Source organism: Hippopotamus amphibius, chromosome 15, assembly GCF_030028045.1.
Source record: "Hippopotamus amphibius kiboko isolate mHipAmp2 chromosome 15, mHipAmp2.hap2, whole genome shotgun sequence".
In the NCBI taxonomy this organism is placed as follows: Eukaryota; Metazoa; Chordata; class Mammalia; order Artiodactyla; family Hippopotamidae; genus Hippopotamus; species Hippopotamus amphibius.
Genome location: NC_080200.1, coordinates 26560524 through 26579463, shown reverse-complemented (window position 1 = coordinate 26579463; position 18940 = coordinate 26560524). Strand labels below are relative to the sequence as shown.

At 50.4% G+C, this 18940-nt stretch overlaps 1 protein-coding gene across 1 annotated transcript in view; it reads left to right on the top strand.

Annotated features, from left to right (window-relative positions):
- WNT3A (Wnt family member 3A) overlaps nt 1-18940 on the top strand; it is a 59222-nt gene that overhangs the window by 18302 nt on the left and 21980 nt on the right. The window contains exon 2 of the mRNA XM_057708142.1: nt 619-860. Within this exon, the coding sequence (XP_057564125.1) occupies nt 619-860 (242 nt within the window). The remainder of the gene's footprint in view (nt 1-618; nt 861-18940) is intronic.

The following is an 18940-nucleotide window of genomic DNA, read 5'->3' as shown; positions in this document are numbered from 1 at the left end:
CACAGTCCTGTGAATATTCTTAAGCACATCTTATTGTGAACATATGCTTTTATATCTGTTGGGTAAATAACCAAAAGCCAGCTGGCCTGGTGGGTGTGAGTTCAGCAGTGATTTTCACCAGTGTGATTTAGCCACTGCTATCTCCCATCTCACCACCACTCCAGAAGTGGTGCTCCTTCCTCCTGCCACAGACCCAGCAGCTCCTCCCCTGGGCAGCGCCTGTGCTGACCCAGCAACACACTGTATCCTCAAGTTCTTTTCTTTGCGTTCCTCCACAGTTTCAGGATTCAACAGAGCGGGGACACCTGCAGTTGTGCAGAGAAGCAGGGAGGCCTCCAACACTTCCTTGATTTATTTTCTGTCAAGCCATGTGCACATCATGATGTTTTGTGCTAAGTCTCAGGTATAGGCTGATGTTTTGTGCTAAGCCTCAGGGACAGGCTTCCTCCATGGTAGAAGCACACCTTGCCCTGAAATGCACACGTGTTTGGAAGGAAAGGGCCTGTGTGCCTCCTCCAAAGAAGGTTCACCCTAGGGCAGACCTGGCTCCTGCTCCTGTTTCATGGGCCAGCAGTACACCTCCTCTACTAAACAGGCCTCCTTGTCCTCCTCCTCCAGGTCCCTGGCTGTCGGACCCCAGTACTCATCCTTGGGGACACAACCTATCCTCTGCGCCAGCATCCCAGGCCTGGTACCCAAGCAGCTGCGTTTCTGCCGGAACTACGTGGAGATCATGCCCAGCGTGGCAGAGGGCATCAAGATCAGCATCCAAGAGTGCCAACACCAGTTCCGTGGCCGCCGGTGGAACTGCACCACTGTCAACAATAGCCTGGCCATCTTTGGCCCCGTGCTAGATAAAGGTACACGTGGCACCCGTCATGGCTTTCCAGGCAGAGATGGCAGCCCAGGGATGTGGTTGGAGCAGGGTCCAAGCCCGCTTCCCCCTCTGGGGGTGGGCACAAGTCACTGCATTCCTCTCTGCCTCCGTGTCTCCCCTGTGCTCAAGCATGGGAGCAGCACTTCCAGCAGGGAGGCAGACCTCATTACCATAGGCATCTCCCAGGTGGGTCCTTTCCAGTGCCCACCCACTCTGGAGGGTGCTCTTCGCATTTGGGAAGGATGTAGGATCACGCAGAGATTCCTCCTGCTTCCCCTTTCCCAAAAAGAAATTACACAGTGCCATGGGGACAAGATTAACCACTGCAGGTTTCCTGCAGGAGCCAGGATTTCAGGCAGGTCTTTTGAGAGAAAATATAAGAACAAACAAACAAAAAGCACATGAAAGGAGAGGGTTGGGGACCACAGAGGCACGCAGCGAAGTTATGCAGGGTCCTGGAGCCAAGGGGGTTGTTTTGGGAAGGAGAGGAAGATCAGGAGGCTGGGTGTTGGTTAACTTATAGTGTAGAGCAAATTTTCACAAAACATAGTAATTTAAGCAATAACAACCATGTGTTGTATTGTCCCACCATCTGCAGATGTAGGCAGATGCAGTAGGCAGGGCTGGTCTCTGCACCTCCGCTGGTCCTCATTTCTCTTACATGTCTGGTGGCCAGTGCTGCTGTCAGCAGGAACACCCACAAGTAGCCTCTGCATGTGACCTGGGTTCCCTTAAATATAGTGGCTGGGCCCTCCAGCAAGTGGGGAGAGAGGGAGGGAGAGAGACTTCTTTCACTAAGCATAATGTTTTCAAGATTCATCTACCTGTAGCATGTTTCAGCACATTATTCCTTTTTACGGCCGAATTATATTCTATTATATGGATGGATCACATTTTGTTTATCCATTCATCTCTTGATGGACCCTTGGGTTGTCTCCGACCTTTTTTGTTATTGCAAGCAATGCTGTTATGAGCATTTTTACAAGTATCTGTTTGAATACCTGTTTTCAGTTCTTCTGGATATACTTCTAGAAGTGGAAGTAGAAAACTTTTCCACAGCAGCTGCACCATTTTACATTCCCACCAGCAACACCAGAGGGTTTCAATTTCTCCACATCCTTGCCAATGTTGGTTATTCTCTGTCTTTTTCCTTTAGCTCTCCCAGTGGATGTGAAGTAAGGTCTCATTGTAATTTTTACTTGCACATCCCTGATGGCTAATGATGTTGAGCATCTTTTCATGGACTTGTTGGACATCTGAATGTCCTCTTTGGAGAAATGTCTATGCAAGTTCTTTGCCCAGTTTTTAATTGAGATGTTTGTCTTTTTGTTTTCTAGTTGTCAGAGTTCTTTATATATTCTAGACACTAGACACTTATCAGAAATATGATTTGCAAATATTTCTTCCTTGTATAGATTGTCTTTTCATTCTTGTGACAGTGTCCTTTAATGCACAGAAGTTTTACATTTTGGTGAGATTCAATTTACCTTTTTAGACATCACATCCAAGTAAGCATTGCCTAATCTAAGGTTATGAAGATTTACACATGTTTTCTTCTAAGAGTTTTATAGTTTTACTTCTTACATTTAGGTCTTTGATCTATTTTTAGTTAATTTTTGTATATGGTGAGAGGTAAGGGTCCAGCTTCATTCTTTTGCATGTGGTTAACTAGTTATTTCAGCACCATCTGTTCCAAAGACTAGTCTTTCCCCCTTTGAATGGTCTTGGCACTCTTATCAAAAATCAATTGTCCATGGATGTCTGGGTTTATTTCTGGACTCTCAGTTCCATTCCATTGGTCTATATGTCTGTCATTCCACCAATACCACACTATTTTGATTTCTGTAGTTTTGTAGTATGTTTTAGAGGTGGGACGTATAACTCCTCCAACTTTATTTTTATTTTACAAGATTGTTTTGGCTTTGGGGGGATCCCTTGTAATCCCATATGAATTTTAGGATTTTTTTTCTATTTCTGCGAAAAAGTCTGTTGGAATTTTTATGGAGATTGCATTGAATATGTATATTACTTTGGGAAGTATTGAGAAGTATTAATTCTTCTAATCCATGAACATGGAATGTCTTCCATTTATTTAGGTCTTCCTTAATTTTTCCTCAGTGTTTTGTAGTTTTGAATGAACAAGTCTTGTACATCTTTGGTTAATGCATTCCTAAGTATTTTAGTCTTTTTTGATGTTATAAATGAAATTATTTTTTAATTTCATTTCAAGATTGTTCACTGATTATGTACAGAAGTATAATTGATTTTTGTGTTTTGATCCTATATCCTACAAATTGGCTTAATTTTTTCATTAGCTCTGAAAGTTTTGTGTATATTCTTTAGGATTTTCTATGTATGAGATCATGTCATCTATGAATAGAAACACTTTTGCTTCTTCCTTTCCAATTTGGTTGCCTTTTATTTCTTTTTCTGGTTTAGCTGCTCTGGCTAGCACTACCAGTACTATGTTGAATAGGAGCGGTGAGAGTGGGCACCCTTGTCTTCTTCCTGATCTTAGGGAGAAAGCTTTCGGTCTTTCACCATTGAGTATGTGATGTTAATTGTGGGTTTTTCATAACTGCCCTTTGTCAGGTTGAGGAAATTTCCTTCTATTCCTAATCTGTTGAAAGTATCATGAAAATGGTGTTAGATTACATCAAATGCTTTTCTGCATCAATTAAGATGATCATGTGGTTTTGCCTTCATTCTATTAGTGTGGCATATTATTACTGGTTGATTTTCATACACTGAACCACCCTTGCATTCTTGGGAGAAACCCTTGTTGGTCATAATGTATAATCCTTTAATATGCTGGAGGATTTACATTGCACGGTTTTTTGTTTGTTTGTCTTTTGTTTTTGAGGATAGCTGCATCAATATTAATAAGGGATATTGGCCTGTAGTTTCTTTTCTTGTATTGCCTTTGTCTGGTTTTGGTACCAGGGTAATGCTGACCTTATAGAATGAGACAGGAAGTATTGCCTTCTTTTCTATTTTTTTTAAGAGTTTGAGACTGATTGATGTTGACTCCTCTTTAAATGTTTGGTACAATTCACCAGTGAAGTTCTTCTTTGTTAGGAGGTTTTTAATTTTTGATTCAATATCTTTACTTGTTATAGGTCTGTTCAGATTTTCTATTTCTTCTTGAGGCAGTTTTGGTAGTTGTGTGTTTCTAGGAGTTTCTCCATTTCATCTAGGTTAGGCCTTCATTTTTGAAAGATAGTTTTGCTAGCTGTAGAATTCTTAGCTGACAGTGTTTTTCTTTCATCCCTTTAAATATATCATCCCACTGCCTTCTGGCCTCATTGGTTTCAGATGAGAAATTGACTGTTAGTCTTATTGAGGAACCTTTAAAAAACTTTTTTTTTATTTTTTGTACATCTTTATTGGAGTATAATTGCTTTACAATGTTGTGTTAGTTTCTGCTGTACAACAAAGTGAATCTACTACATGCATACATATATCCCCACATCCCCTCTCTCTTGAGCCTCCCTCCCACCATCCCTATCCCACCCCTCTAGGTTGTCACAAAGCACTGAGCTGATCTCCCTGTGCTATACAGCAGCTTCCCACTAGCTATCTATTTTAAATTTGGTAGTATATATATGTCAATGCTACTTTCTCACTATATCCCATCCTCCCCTTCTCCCCCCGCCCCATGGAGGATCCTTTTTACATGATAAATAACTTCTTTCTTGCTGCTTTCAAGATTTTCTCATTGTCTCTATCTTTTGATCGTTTGGTTATAATGTCTCAGTGTGGAGCTCTCTTTGTTTATCCAGCTTGAAGTTTGTTGAGCTTCTTGGAAGTGTCTTGAGTCTTTGAGGGTATTTTTGGTTTTTTTTAAAATCAAATTTGGAACTTTGGGCCATTATTTCTTTAAATATGTTCTTTCTTCTCCTTTTTCTCTATCACTTCTTCTGGGACTCCCACAATGTATTTGGTGCTACATTTGATGGTGTCCCACAGGTCTGTTCATTCTTCTTCATTCTTTTTTCTTGCTTCTCCTTAGGCTGTATAATTTCAGTTGAACTATCTTCAGGTTCACTGATTCTCTCTTCTGCCTGCTCAGCTCTTCTGCTGAAAACTTCAGGTGAACATCGTTTCAGTTATTGTACTTTTCTGCTCCACAAATTTTACTGGATCTATTTATAATTTCTGTCTCTTTATTGATAGTCTCTCTTTGTTGAGATTTTTTTCCTGGTTTCCTTTATCTCTTTGAGAACATTTAAGACAGTTGATTTAGAGTCATTGTCTAGTATGTTCAATATTCATGCTTCCTCAGAGATAGTTTCTGTTAATTTAATTTTCTTTTTCCACACTTTCCTGTTTTTTTGCATACCTAGTAATTTTTTGTTGAAAAATGTACCTTTTGAATATTATAATATGGTAACTCAGGAAATTAGATTCTTCTTCCCCTTCAGGGTTTGTTGTTGTTGTTGCTGTGGGTTGTTGTTTCTTGTTTATTTAGTGCCTTTTCTAAACTTTTTAATTACTGTATTCTATGTCATGTGTGGTTCTCTGCAGTCTGTTTCTTTAGCTTAGAGTCAGCTAGTGGTTTGGTAGAGATTTCCTTAACATCCGGAGATAACGACAAGAAAAAGTCCCCCACTCTGCCATTTTGCTGATGCCACTTTGTAACATCTTTTGAGACCTAGACTCAAAAGCTGTGCAGTGCCACATTCTGTTGATTGAGGCAGTTACAAAGACCTGCCCAGATTCTAAGGTAGGGGACACAGACCCCACACTTGATGACATGTCAAGGTCACCTTGGGAAATGAGCATGAAGGATGGGACATTCACTGGAACTGCCATCCACTCTACTCTAGGATGGGCCAACAGAGACTTGATGGCTTAGGTGGGTCCCCAGGGGCCAAGCTGAACGTGCTGTCAGTGGTGAGAGTAGGCCATGGAAGACCTAAGAAGAGAGTGATGCTGAAGGAAGGCTACTAGGACAGAGGTAGGGTGGGTCACATCAGCAAAGACCTGCTTGGGGCCCTGTAGTCCCAAGAGGCACCAGTGACAGGATGACCAAGACCATGCACCTCTCCCACACACCTGCTTTCCCATCTTGTAAAGGGCAGCCCCATCCTTCTGTTACTTGGGGGTCACCCATGATTCCTCTCCATGGCAAGTCCCATTAGCAATACCTTCACAGTCAATCCTGAACCCCACCATTTACCACCAAGCCCAGCCACCCTGACACCCTGCATGATTCAAAGTGACTCCTATATAACTGTGCAGTGCCATTCCCAATGTCCCTGGGGCCAAAAGAGCTGTGTCAACCACACCCATCCTTCACTTGGGCCCTCCAGGGCTCCCAGCTCTCTCAAATCCTCTGGCCCTGCTGCCTTTTTTCCCTCCTCCTCTTCATCCTTCTTGTGCCCCTCTCCAGCCCCGCTGGCCGCTTGGCTGTTTCCCGAACACTGAGTACAGGTGTATTTCCACCTTTGCTCTTGCAGATCCCTCTGCCATTGCTCTTCTCTCTGCCTTCTGTGTGATTCCCCTGCTCGTTTCCCTCAGTCTCCTTCTAAATGCCACCTTGTCTCCTGTGTCACATACCATCCCCCATGCTGGCCCTCTGTATCCCTGTCACCCAGCATCATCTTGCTCCTTGCTGTCCTCAGCCCTTTACCGTCACATCCACCAGCCACCCCATGAATATTGTGAGGCCCACCCCAGCTGCTCTGTCTGTCTTGCCAGCACGTGGCCAGTATGTATGGGAGAAACAAATGGCCTTGCTCAGACCTGGCAGTCAGAATGCAGAGGAAGGAAGAACAAAAGACGTCTGGGAGGAAGATATCCAGGCCTTGAGACTGCTGGCGTACATGTGAGCAGAGGTCCTGAGAGTGCAACTGAGCATTGCATTGAGGGCAGATGGGGCCTGATGGTGTTTGTTCAAAGGGTCAGGTCTCCCTGACATCAGGCAGTCATGGTCATGCCCCTCCAGGTTGGCCCGTGTTCTCTAGGGGCAGGAAGGGGCAGGGGAGGGTCACGCCTTGTGACCTTACCAGCAAATCAGGCCACTTTCTGGAGTACTAGCGTCCCCGTCTATAAAATGGGGGAATAATTGCTACTCAGCCAACTTCACAGAGCTACTGGCTGGGATAATTACACAGCAGCTCCTGCTGGGATGGCCACTGCCATGAATGGAAGAAATTAGGGCCACAGGGTGATGTGACACGTTGAGTGTGGGGGCGTGTGTGTGTGTGTGCAAGTGTGTGTGCGTGCATGTACACGCGTATGATTGTGTGTGGTGCATGTACATGTGGGGTCATGTGTGTCATGTGGGCATGTGTGTGCAAGTGTGCACGTGTACGTGTGTGTATGCATGTATGCGGGTGTGTATATGTGTGTTTGTTTGAATATACGTGTTTGTTTTTTTGCATGTGTGTGTGTGTGTGTGTGTGTGTGTGTGTAGTATGCATGTGCATTTATGTACATGTGTGTGTGGTGTGTGTGTGGTGCAGGGTCCCATGCTGTGCCATGGTGTTGTGGGGCAGGGAGGCATGTTCATCAATTTCACCATGCCCAGGAGGGCCCAGACAGGATCATGGTGCCATCTGGGTTCCTGTCTCCAGAGCCTGAAAGGGGTATCTAGTGTTCCCACTTTCCCACGAAAGAAGAAATGTCAGGGATTTCGGGACGAAGGCAGAAGCCTGTCCCACCTGGAGAGGCTGCCATCCTAGTGGTGGAGGAAGGCTGTGTCAGGTGGGGTCAGGCCCTACCTGGAAGCCAGAGAAGGAAGTGTGGGTTTATTTCTGGACCATATTCTACCCCATTGGTTTACATGTGTGTCCTATGCCCAGGCTACCCTATCTTGATTTCTGTAACCCTGCAGTAAGTTTGAAAACAGGGAAGTGTGAGTCCTCCAACTTTGTTCTGCTTTTCCAAGCTCTTTTCAGCTTTTTGGAGCCCCTCATATAGATTTTAGGATCAGCTGCTCAATCTCTGCAAAAACAAAATAAAAACCTTGGTTTTTTAAAGATTGCATTGAATCTGCAGATCACTTAGAGGAACATTGCCATTGTAACAATTTTAAGTTTTTTGATTCATAAACATGGAATGTCTTTCCATTTATTTAGGTCTTTAGTGTCTTTCAATGACGTTTTGCAGTTTTCAGCATACAAATCCTATATTTCTTTTGTTAGATTTATTCCTAAGCATCTTTTTCATTTTGATGCTATTATAAATGGAATTGTTTTCTTCATCTCATTTTTGCCTTGTTCATTGCATTGTTCATAGCAACATGGTTGATTTTCAAATATTAATCTCATACTCTACAACCTTGCTGAAGGTTTATCAATTCTAATAGATGTTTCATGCATTCCTTAGAATTTTCAGGTCATTTGCTAATAGAGTCAGTTTCCTCCAATCTGGACACTATTTATTTACTTACTTACTTACTTATTTATTTATTTTTCTTGCTTAATTGCCCTGGCTGGAGCCTCCAGGACAATACTGAATAGCAGTGAGCAGAGTAGGTGCCCCTGATTTCCTCCTGATCTTAGAGGAACAGCTTTCAGGGCCTATTCTTTTCTTAAAATTTAATGATCTAGATATGAGGACCATCCCTCACAAAAATAAACAGATGAAAGGGGAGAGTTTTGATATAATGTGTCTCTTGAGACTTTGAATTTTTTCTGAGTTACCTGTGCCAAAAATCACAGAGTGATATATTATCCAAAAGTTTTTAAAATTTGTCAGCTTATCATTCAATTGGGTCCTCTTTCATTCTGAAACAAGAAATGGGAAGCACCTGACTTACACAGGGTTTGGTGTCCCAGTCTTTATAGATGATGCCAGGGCTGGACATGTACCAGAAAAACTGGGAGTCTCTTCCTGGGTCAAGTGGGAGATGGGTGGTCCTGGAAGGTGAGGCGGGAAAGAAGCAAGGATGCTGGCGAAGATGCCTTGGCATCACCCGTGCCATCCTACAGGCCCTGGCCTGTTTCTTTGCACCCCTAGGGATGCATGAACCTGCCTTGGAGACCCCTGGGGCACAACATCACCATCACTGGCCCACAGGCTTCGTCCCTTTTCTGCACGTTCAGACATAGGATCCTGTCCTGCTCAGCTCCAAACCCGCAATCTTCCAGCTGTGGTCAAACACACAAGCACTTTAGTCAGAACAGCTGTGGGGGCCCTGAGGCCTGCCTCTTGACCTCTGCCCCCTCTCCCTTCTTCTGTATTACCCACACAGGGTGCCACAGCAGCCATGCCCTGTCCCTGGCGACTTTTCCAACACCGCCATTGTAGATGGACTTTCCCTGCCAGTCCAGAGCTGCCTGCACCTGCCCCTCACTGGGCCCCACAGTCTGAAATGGGGGTCGGTCTTTTTTTTTTTAATATTTATTTATTTATTTGGCTTGGCTGGGTCTTAGTTGCAGCATGTGGGATCTTTGTTGCCGCATACGAGATCTTTAGCTGCCGCATGTAGGATCTAGTTCCCTGACCAGGGATCAAACCCAGGGCCCCTGCATTCGGAGCGTGGAGTCTCAACCACTGGGCCACCGGAGAAGTCCCTGAACTGGGGTCAGTCTTTATAGCACCCCCTGTTGCAATCCTCATCCTCTCCAGATCCTTCTCATCTTTAGCTCTCAGGCCACAGGGACCACCTGGGGGACAGCTTCCGGCCTCCAGAGCAGCTCCAGGTTTCCTGGCTCCATCCTCAACTTTCCTCTCCTGGGACAAGAGCAGAGCCCTACAGGGTGCTCTCGGGTCTGGTGTGGGGCCCTCTGCCATGCGTCGCAGATTCACACAGCAGGCACATAGGGTAGTACCACGGTTTGCTTGGGCACAGAATGGGTGCTGTATAAGGATGTGCTGAGTGAGGGGCTGAAGGATGAGCACATATGTCTGAGGGTGCCCATGTGGGCAGGTTTCCCTGGGGCGGGGGCACCTGAGCTGGATCTTAAAGGGTTTTCTCTCTTTCTTTAAGATGTATACAGTGCTTTTGGAGCCGTGTGTGCAGTGTTTTATATGCAGCAGTAAATTGAATCCTAACACCCATCTCATGAGCTGGCACTATGGTTACAAGTTAAGGGAACTGAGGCACAGAGAAGGGGCTGGGCCAGGACTCCTATGAATGCAGCGGCCTGTGGGAGTTCTGTAGGGGCTTCTCCAGGTGAGAGCAGCAACAGGCAAGCCACTAGCTTCTGGGCTGGGGGCCCAGGGAGCTCCCCCTCCTCCTCCTCACTCCCTTACTTCCTCAAAAGCCTCTCAGGGGGAGTCCAGACTCCAGCAGGCCTCTGGGGACCCACGTGTGGCCTTGATGCCCCAGCCCTCTCTCCCCCCATACCCACCCTTCCCATGTCCACTCTCCCCCGCGTTCCCCCCGTCATGTCCACTTCCCCACGTCCACGCTCCTTCCCTGCCCTTTGCTCCCTCTGTCCCCCTCCCCCCACCCCACCTCTCTCCCTCCCTCCTCCATTTTCAGCTAGATAGAAGTCATCTCAGCTCCCATCCGCCCTCACCACTTGCTCTAATGGGAAGGAGGGCCTCTCCCCCCTCACTCGCCACGGGGCTGAGAACTGGCCGGATTCATTGTGGCGCAGAGCTGAATGGCCCGGGAGGAAGGAGCCTGCCAGGTGCCCCAGAGAGAGGCCAGCTCTGGGAGGCCATTGTGGAGGCCCCTGCCTGCCCACCGGGCCACACTCACAGTAATCAATCTGATTGGATTAGGGTCAGGGCGACCCTAATCGTGTCAGAGGTCACTCGGGCTTTGTGGCAGGGTCCATGGGGCGCTTGACCACCCCTGCTGAGGTGGCCTCGTTGAACAAAGCTTAACACTGCCAGCTGAGCAGAGGGGCCCAGCCCCGTGTGGAGGTGTGCGAGTGTGTGCGTGTGCGAGCATGTGTGTGTGGGGTGAGGATAAGAGGGAAGGAGCTTGTGCTCATACCTCCTGCTTCAGCTCGCGCGTTCTCTCTCTCTCTCTCTCACACACACACACACACACACACACACACACACACCACCACCACCACTGCCGTCTGCCTGGCCTGGGGCTGGGGGACTAGGTCGGCCAGGTGGACCCCGGAGAAGCTGCCACCGAGGAAGGTGGGGTTGGGTGACAGAGACGAGCCCGGGCTCAGAAGACGTACCCTCCACTCTCGCTTTCCACGGCAGCAGGACCATTTAACCTGCATTAGGCAGAAAGTATTTGAAGAATTTTGAGTGCATGGAGGCTGGCACACAATTGCGGCTTATCTGTCCCTCCAGGCAGGCCCCTGGACACCTGGAGCACCGACACCTACTCTTGACCCCCGATGAGGTGAATGGGTGGGGAGGCCAAAAGGCAGGGAAGGCAGGTTCCAGACCTCGGTGCCTGATCAGACACCCCTGAAAGAAGCCCAGCCAGGGCCATGCCCCTAGGGTAGCACAGTGGGCGCAGCCGGTCCAAGGTCCAGGCTTGTGGGTGGCACCTGGCTTTGGGGGGACCTGGGTCTCAGCTGGATGGGGCATTTGCACCTTAGAGAAATGGATGGGGCCACAAAGTGAGTCATCCACAAGGGGGAGCAGGACCCTCGACCCCTCCCACGGGTGTCCCAGCATGTCAGCATGAGCAGGTGGGCATGGTCCCCAGCTTCATCATCAGTGACCTCTAGAAGCTGGGCCTCAGCCTGTGTCCATCCACTAGTGAAGTGCACTAGTGAAGTGCCCTCGGTACAGTGCCCTCGGCATTGGCTTTCCCAAGCACCCACCAGCCTGGGCCACAGCGGCTTCCCTGATGAAGAGACTGGGGCAGTCGCTCAGCCCTGCCTCTCATTCCAGCATATGTGCTTTCAAGGGTCCCTTCGGGGTCTCAGGACCTGGAGGCCACAGGGCCTGCACATCTGCACTCCAGGTAGGGCATCCCCATTGTCAGAGGGGGTCTTGCTGCTGGTAGAGGTGGGCCGACCCTCACTGCAGGGTCTGCACTTTGGACCTCACCCCTTGGACAGCTGAGTCAGGGGCCCTGGCTGACCCTCTCAGAGCACGTCAGGTCAGAATCCTGGCTGGTGACCTTGGGGCAGGGTCTTTGGGTGTCAATCGAGGTCTCAGTAAGTGTGTTCTGGGTGCCTGATGCCTTCCCTGGCTCCCCAGACCGTGCTCATCCCCTCGCAACCCTCCGCCCATGGCCTTGGACAGCCCAGGGCACTTGAACGAGCACCCATGTCTGCCTGCCTTATTCCCCGTTCTCCTTGGGGGCTGGGCTGGGGAGGAGGAGGAGGGGGACAGCACAGCCTCTCCCCTCCCCGCCGAGCCCCTTCCCTTGGCCAGGCTCCAGGGGGTGGTCTGTCCACCTCCCTGTGTGTCCTGGCCTGATCTGCGGAGGGCCGGCGTGCAGGCACGGGGCCAGGGCAGGACAGCCAGGACGGCACAAGCCACGGGGCTCAGGAGGGTCAGAGAGAAGAAGGGGCCCTCGAGGGAACCGGCATCCCTGAATCCAGGTTGCAACCCCTGACCCCCATCGGAAAGTGTTTCGGTTCACGGTGGTTGGGGAACTCCGGCTGTCTCTGCGGCCTCCCCCGTATATCATTAACTCTCCCCAGTTGGGGGTGTGTGTAAAGGGGCCAGGAGAGACCCCGGCGACACCCTGCCGCGCCCGGCTCAGAAAACAATATCCCCACGACGACGACAAGATTAAGCACAAGAGAAAAGTGAAAATGCTGCTGGCGATTCACACGCCCTCGGGAGCGCTGTGTTGAAGCGTGTGAATAGCGAGCTCCCCTCGCGCCCCAGGCCCCCGGGCTGCGCATACCTCCTGGTTGCTATGACTGGCCTGCTATGGCCTAATCGCCGACGAGGGGGAAATTCATATAAAATATCGAGGGCCATTGTGGGCCTAACGCGGCGTGACAGTGGCTCACAAAGCCAGATTCATTAGCCCCAGCAGGTAATCAGGACGCCAGCCGTGCTGGCGGCCGGGCGGTGTCAGGGGCCGCAGCTATGGCGGGGCGCAGGCTGCATTCCGCTCTCAGGTGGCTCCATCCTTTGTGCAGGACGGGCCAACGGGATTACCAAATGCCATTGCCCATCGCGACACCCCCTCCTGGCCGCCCCGCTAGCTCTGAGACCAGGGAAGATGGGCCGTGTGGGAAGGGGGCAAACTGCCCGCTGGGGGCTCTGGCCGGTCTTCCATCTCTCCTTCCCTCCTGTCGGGGCATTGGTAGCGGGAAGAGGTGCCAACCTCTGAACGCTCTAACAGTGCCCTTGAGGCCTTCATGGGCCAGGGAGACAGACACAGAGCATGTGTGGACCTCCCTGCACCTGCACAGGCGCTGCAGGACTTGCTTGTGTTTTGGGGGGATGGCCATCCCTGGACCTGCCTCTCTGCATCCTCCCCCTCCCACAGCCTCTCATCTGCCAGGTGTTCAGAGGCCCAGGCCTGGCCCGGGGTGGCTGAGTGGTACCTGAGAGGGAGCCATGGTCGCGGCCCTTGGGTTTGTGCTAGGGATGCGACATGAGTGAGGGCACTGTGTTCTCTCTGTGTCCCGCCAGTGATGCTCTGTGGGCAGGCAGGAGCACAGAGGGGCCCCACAGAGACCCCCGTGGAGACTCAGTGCCCACAGGTGCTATTTGCCCTGACCTGGCCTCTCTGTAGTCCCATCCAACTGTGAGCACCAGAAGCTGCCGCAAAGAACTCCTTCCCTGCAACACCAGGGAAGACTCACGGAGGGCCCCCAGCGGAGTGGGGCAAGCCTGTAGCACGGGGGATTCGCTTCACATACCTGGCGAGAGAGAAGCTTCCCTGCAGGTTAGCAGAGTGGTGGGGCTGGGGTCCAGGACTCCCCATCCCGGGCAGGTGATTATGGTCGCAGCCATGGTCCTGGCGGAGGGGAGGGGGTCTCCATGGAGGGAAGGGAGCCTGCCTCATGGCTGCACCCACTGCTGACCAACCACAGCACCAAGGCAGGGGGTCTGACCCAAACGTCAGCACTGCCCAGGGGAGTAGTGGTGCCCCAGGTCTCATGGGGCCACAGGGGAGGCACACCCAGGAGAGGGAGGGCTGTCCTTCAGACCAGAACTCAGCCAGGAGGAGACTTTGACAGGCAGGTCCTACAGTTCCCAAGGAGGAGGTCACACCCCACCCTGCCCCCAGCTGAGTCCTCACCAAGCCACCAGAAGATAGCAGCCAGGCCCCAGTGACTCAGGGCTTCACATCACATAGGAGCCAGGCCAGAGATGCACAGCCCACTCTACAGGGGCCCAGGACAGGGACAGTAAGTGAGACTCCCCGTGTTAGCCCCCTCCACCTCCCTCTAATGGGGGCAGTGTGTCAGAGATACCCTTGCCACCGTAAACTGCTCCCTCTCCCTGCAGAATCCTGTCTTGGACCTCCCTCCCAGACACTTCTTGGGTCTGGCCACCTTCCAGAGGAGGGGGCTTAGGAATCTGAGACCATAATGGAACCTGATTTCAGCTCAGGGATGCATCAGAATCACCTGAGGACTCTTTACAGATATAGATGTCCCCGACCCAGAACTATGGCCCTGGGTCCACTGGTAGGTCTGCAGTGACCACTGCTAGGGCACCTGGTTACCTGCAGAGCTTCTCAAAGGGTCCACTGGCTGGTCCGCACAGACAGAACCCCCCAGGAGCTTGATCTCATTGGTCAGTGGTCAAATTTGAACCACAATCCCCTCCCAGGAACTTCCACTGCCTGCGGTCACACTATCCTTCAAAAAGCACTCCAGCACCCCCTCAGGCCAACGGGCTCATCCCAGGAGCCCTGGGCCATCCCCTCCTCATCGGGTATCAGCCCCCCCATAGTCTCCCCTTCCCAGGAGAGGACAGGTGGCCCTCTCCCCATTCCCTGTGGCTGAGAAGTATGGGGCCCAGCAGGGCAGGTGGGCTCTCCACCTCCTGAAAGCTACAGTTATGGAAACAGCCTAGTGGTCAAGGGACCCACTGCTAGGGGGTGCAGGAGCCTCTCCTGCAACCCCTGTCTGGGCTCGGTACTCACTTTTGGGCAGCCGGGGGCCTGGACTGACCCATTCTGAGCCTTCACACATCGCTGGGGCTGAAAGGGTCTGCGGGACCCATGGCAGCAGCTCAGCAGAGAGGAGCCCCCTCTTTCTATCTGGACCAGTTCTCTCAGCAGTTATAAAAGGATGTGCAGAGCCCAGGGCAGGGAGGCCTCTGGGCAGTGCTCTCCTATCACTCTCTGATAAAAGAGCCACTGGGTAATCTCCCAGAGGGAAAATCAGCTCTGGGACAGAGGCTGCAGCCTTCTTGTCCACTTAGAACAGTCAGTGCTCCATAAGCATTTGCCAACCACCAGCTGCATGGTGAAATGTGAAAGACAAGGCCCTCAGAATGATTTTTTTTTAGTCTTTCTTCAGCATAAGAATTTGGAAATATATCCTTTTTTGATGTTAAAAGGTCCTTTTCTGAAATTATGATAGTCATTTCTTATATGTCTTATTCTCTCAAAAAAGTAACAAAATTTTGCAGTCCTATTTCAGTCCCCAAGTAATCCCTAGTACTTGCCAAGCCTATGAAATCCAAATCTGGAAACAGGATTTGTTAAAATCCCTCTAGTTCTAAAGTTCTGAGACCCAGGGAAGTAAAGTAACTGCCAAAGCCCATCATACATGTGACACTCAACCCCTGTGCCCAGGGCTGCACTGGCCTCAGCGATGATGCATTCCTGCCAGGCAACTCCCTCTGCCCAGACTCCCAGCTCTTGCCACATAGTACTCCTTCACCTGCCCCAGACTCTACCTCTACCCATCCATCCATGCACCATTCATCCACTCTTCCATCAGTCCCTCCATCAATCCATCATCCAGCCATCCTCCACCCAGTATCCACTATCCACCACCCTCCCATCCATTCATCCACTCACCCATCCACCTACTCTCCACCATCCACTCATTCATTCATCCATTCATCCATCCACCATCCACCCATTCAGCCACCCATCCATCCCAGACCTGCCCCACAGCTCACATTGCCAAGCCTACTGTGTGTCCTTGTTCCCCCTACTCTCTTCATCATAAATTGTAAGTTCCCAAAGGCAAGTGACTCAGCACAGCCCAAAGCAAAGAACCTGACTTGCAATAGCAGGGCCTCCCACTAAAGGAATGCAAGGATTCCTCTGGTTCACCCCTCTCCTGCCCAGTGCAGAGATTCCCTGCACCTAACAGTGGATCATCCAGTTTATCCTTATTACCACCAAAACAGGTAGCTCCTTCAACTTTCAGAAAGCCTGCATTGTTAGAAATTTCATCAGATAGAGCAGCAATCCACTTTCTTGCAAATTTCTTACCTTGGTTCTTGAGAATGGGCACCTTGCATCTTCCTTATCTTGTATTCCTAGTACGTGGCTTATTATAGACTCAGGTCCTGGATGAGTGGATGGAAGGATGGATAGATGGATGACGGGTGGATGGATGGATGGATAGATGGATGGATAGGTAGATGGTGGATGGATGGTAGAAGAACAGATGGATGGATGGGTGGATTGTACATGGATGGATGGGTAGATGGTAGATGAATGAAAGGAAGGACAGATCATTGATACTCTTCATGAACTCAATAAATAATTGCTAATTAGACAACATCAAGTTTCTGGGGAAGATGGTTTTCTCAATGGAAGACGCTTGTCTTACAGAAAGACTTTGTTACAAGATTCCCTTTCTTCTTCCTTTTCCCAGCTCCTGATTGCAATGTGGGAGTAAGAGCCCTGGGCTGGAACAGAGCAGGACTGAGATGGTGGAGCCTCAGTGGAGCCCTGTCCCCCTTCCTCTGTAAACAGGCTACTCCAGCCAGTGAGTCCTGACCTTCTAGGTTCAAACCCCTGTGGAAATCTGATAAAAGCAATCTATCCAGAAAAACACACATATTTTCAGACATCCTTGGAATTGCAGCTCATGATTTGGGGTAGGTTATGAACCCCCTAAAGGGTACCCATCGATTCCAGGCTTAAAAGCCCCACCACTGTAGGATGTCATCTGGGCATTCTGGCGGTCTTTCTTCTGCACAGTCTCAGGATGTTTTAACTTTTTCTTTGGAAATAATTGTATACTTACATAAACACTGCAAGAGTCCAGATCTTCTCCTAGGCCCCGCCAGTGCTGACATCACACAAACCCAGCTAGATCCATCACAACTAAGATCCATCGCTACTAACTAAACTCCAGACTTCACCCAGATTTCACCCATTTTTCCACCAATGTCCTTTCTGTCCAGGATCCCATCCCAGGTCCCTAGGCTCCTCAGCCCAGCCCTGCCCTTCATGCCTTTGAGACTGGGAGGAGCTTGGTTAGGCCTTTGGGTTTGTCTGATGTTTCCTGATAATTAGATGCAGGTTACGCATCTTTGGTGAGTACGTCTCAAAGGGGATGGAAGTCCTGAGGGCATCACCTTAGGACGCACGTCATGTCCACCCATCTGTCTTCTGTCCCCTTGCTGGTGACTGTAACCACAATTTCAGTTTCTCTGGTAAGGCAGGCTCTGTCAGATTTCTCCAATACAGAGCTTCAGTTTTTCCCTTTGTGATTGATCAGTATCTCGGGGAACTGCTTAAAGACCTGTGTCTTCGATTTTAAAAGGGCCTTTCTTTGCCAGAATGGACCATCTCATGTTTTTGTGGCTTGTGGTCTTCATAAAGGCTTCTTTTCTTCCTGAGCAATTTGAAGACTGGCTCCAAGGTGTCCTTGGCCCTCAGGACTTTCTGTGAGGCGCCCCTCTCCTCATTTGGCAGAAGAAGAAATTGAGGCCCCCAGAGGAGAGAGAAGTATGCAGGGTCACACAGCTAGTTGGTGACAGAGCAGGACAGGAATGAGTTCTTTTTCCTCCAAGTTCAAGGGGGAACACCCCTCCCAACCCCCCACACACCCTTCCCCTCAAGTGTGTCTGGCAGCCCTGGACGGTTTGTTTGCCTGAGCTCGATAAGCAGGATCTCCAAGCCCTGTTCAGGGCAGGGCAAAGCCCCAGGCCTGCTTTCTCTCCCCTTATCTCAGAAGCTGGAGAAGGGGAGGTGAGGAGGGGCTGGAGGAGGGGGCAGAGCAGAGGCAGAGACAGAGGCAGGATCCTCCTGTAGGAGCTAGCCCTGGGCTCTCTGGGGCAGGCTCAGAAGGATTTGGGGGAAGCGCATTCAGGGCTTGGAGAATCTGAGCCTTGAGAAGGGCCACCAGAGAGGGTGCAGTCGGAGAGGCACCAGGTTGTGTGCAGTGGGTTCCAGGAATGCCCAGGGCATACTGACTCTACCCCTGCTCTGGGAGGGGTGATAAGGAACCCCCAGGCCACCAGCTCACAGCCCCTAACCCAGCGTCATTGCACAGGCAGGAAGGAAGACCCTAGATCAGGACCCCAGAGGGGTGAGAATTGGGAGCTGAGCCCACCCTCCGAGGAGCTGGAGATGGGGGACAACCTGAGTCCTTGAGAAAACAAAATAAGGGTGGGGGGCCTGCTGAGTGGAGGGACAAGAAGGAAAGGGGTCTGTGTCCCTGCAGTTGTTTACTCATTCGTGCCTTGAGTCAGCAGAGTAGGGCTCCAGGCCAGCCTGTGACTAATCAGCTGTATTATAAAAGGAAAATGGGGCAGGGGTTCAAGCATCTTGAGGAGGCAGCTGCCTGGCTGATATTTGGGAAAGGGGACCGTGAGGGGAGCCGTCTTGAATTCGTTCAAGGATAAGCTGAGTGGAGAGGGGCAGAGAGTCAGGTCCCATGGGGTGGGCCTGCCCAGGTGGGCTCAGGCCCTCCTGGACTCCCTGCCCCAGCTCAGGACCCCTGCCATCTCCTCCGGCCAGGCCCCTGCTCCCCAACGATCACCTGTGGGATGGGACTGGGGCTTCAGATGAAAAGCAAAAGGTGAACAGGACACAGCCCACACCACAGGGAGCTTTCAGGCAGAATGGGTGTAAGAGGGTGCTCCTGAAGTACCTGAGGAGCCCGAGGGCCCCAGGGCCAGGCGGGGACCGAGCCCAGACTGCATAGCCAGGACCCTGGCCTGTGCCTCAAAGAGCAGGGATGGGGACATGGCAGAGGCACATGAGCAGAGAAGCAGCTGGAGAGAACCCAAGGGAAGGATGAGGGCTGAGTGTGGCTGGAGGCCAGGGAGTGGAGGACAGGG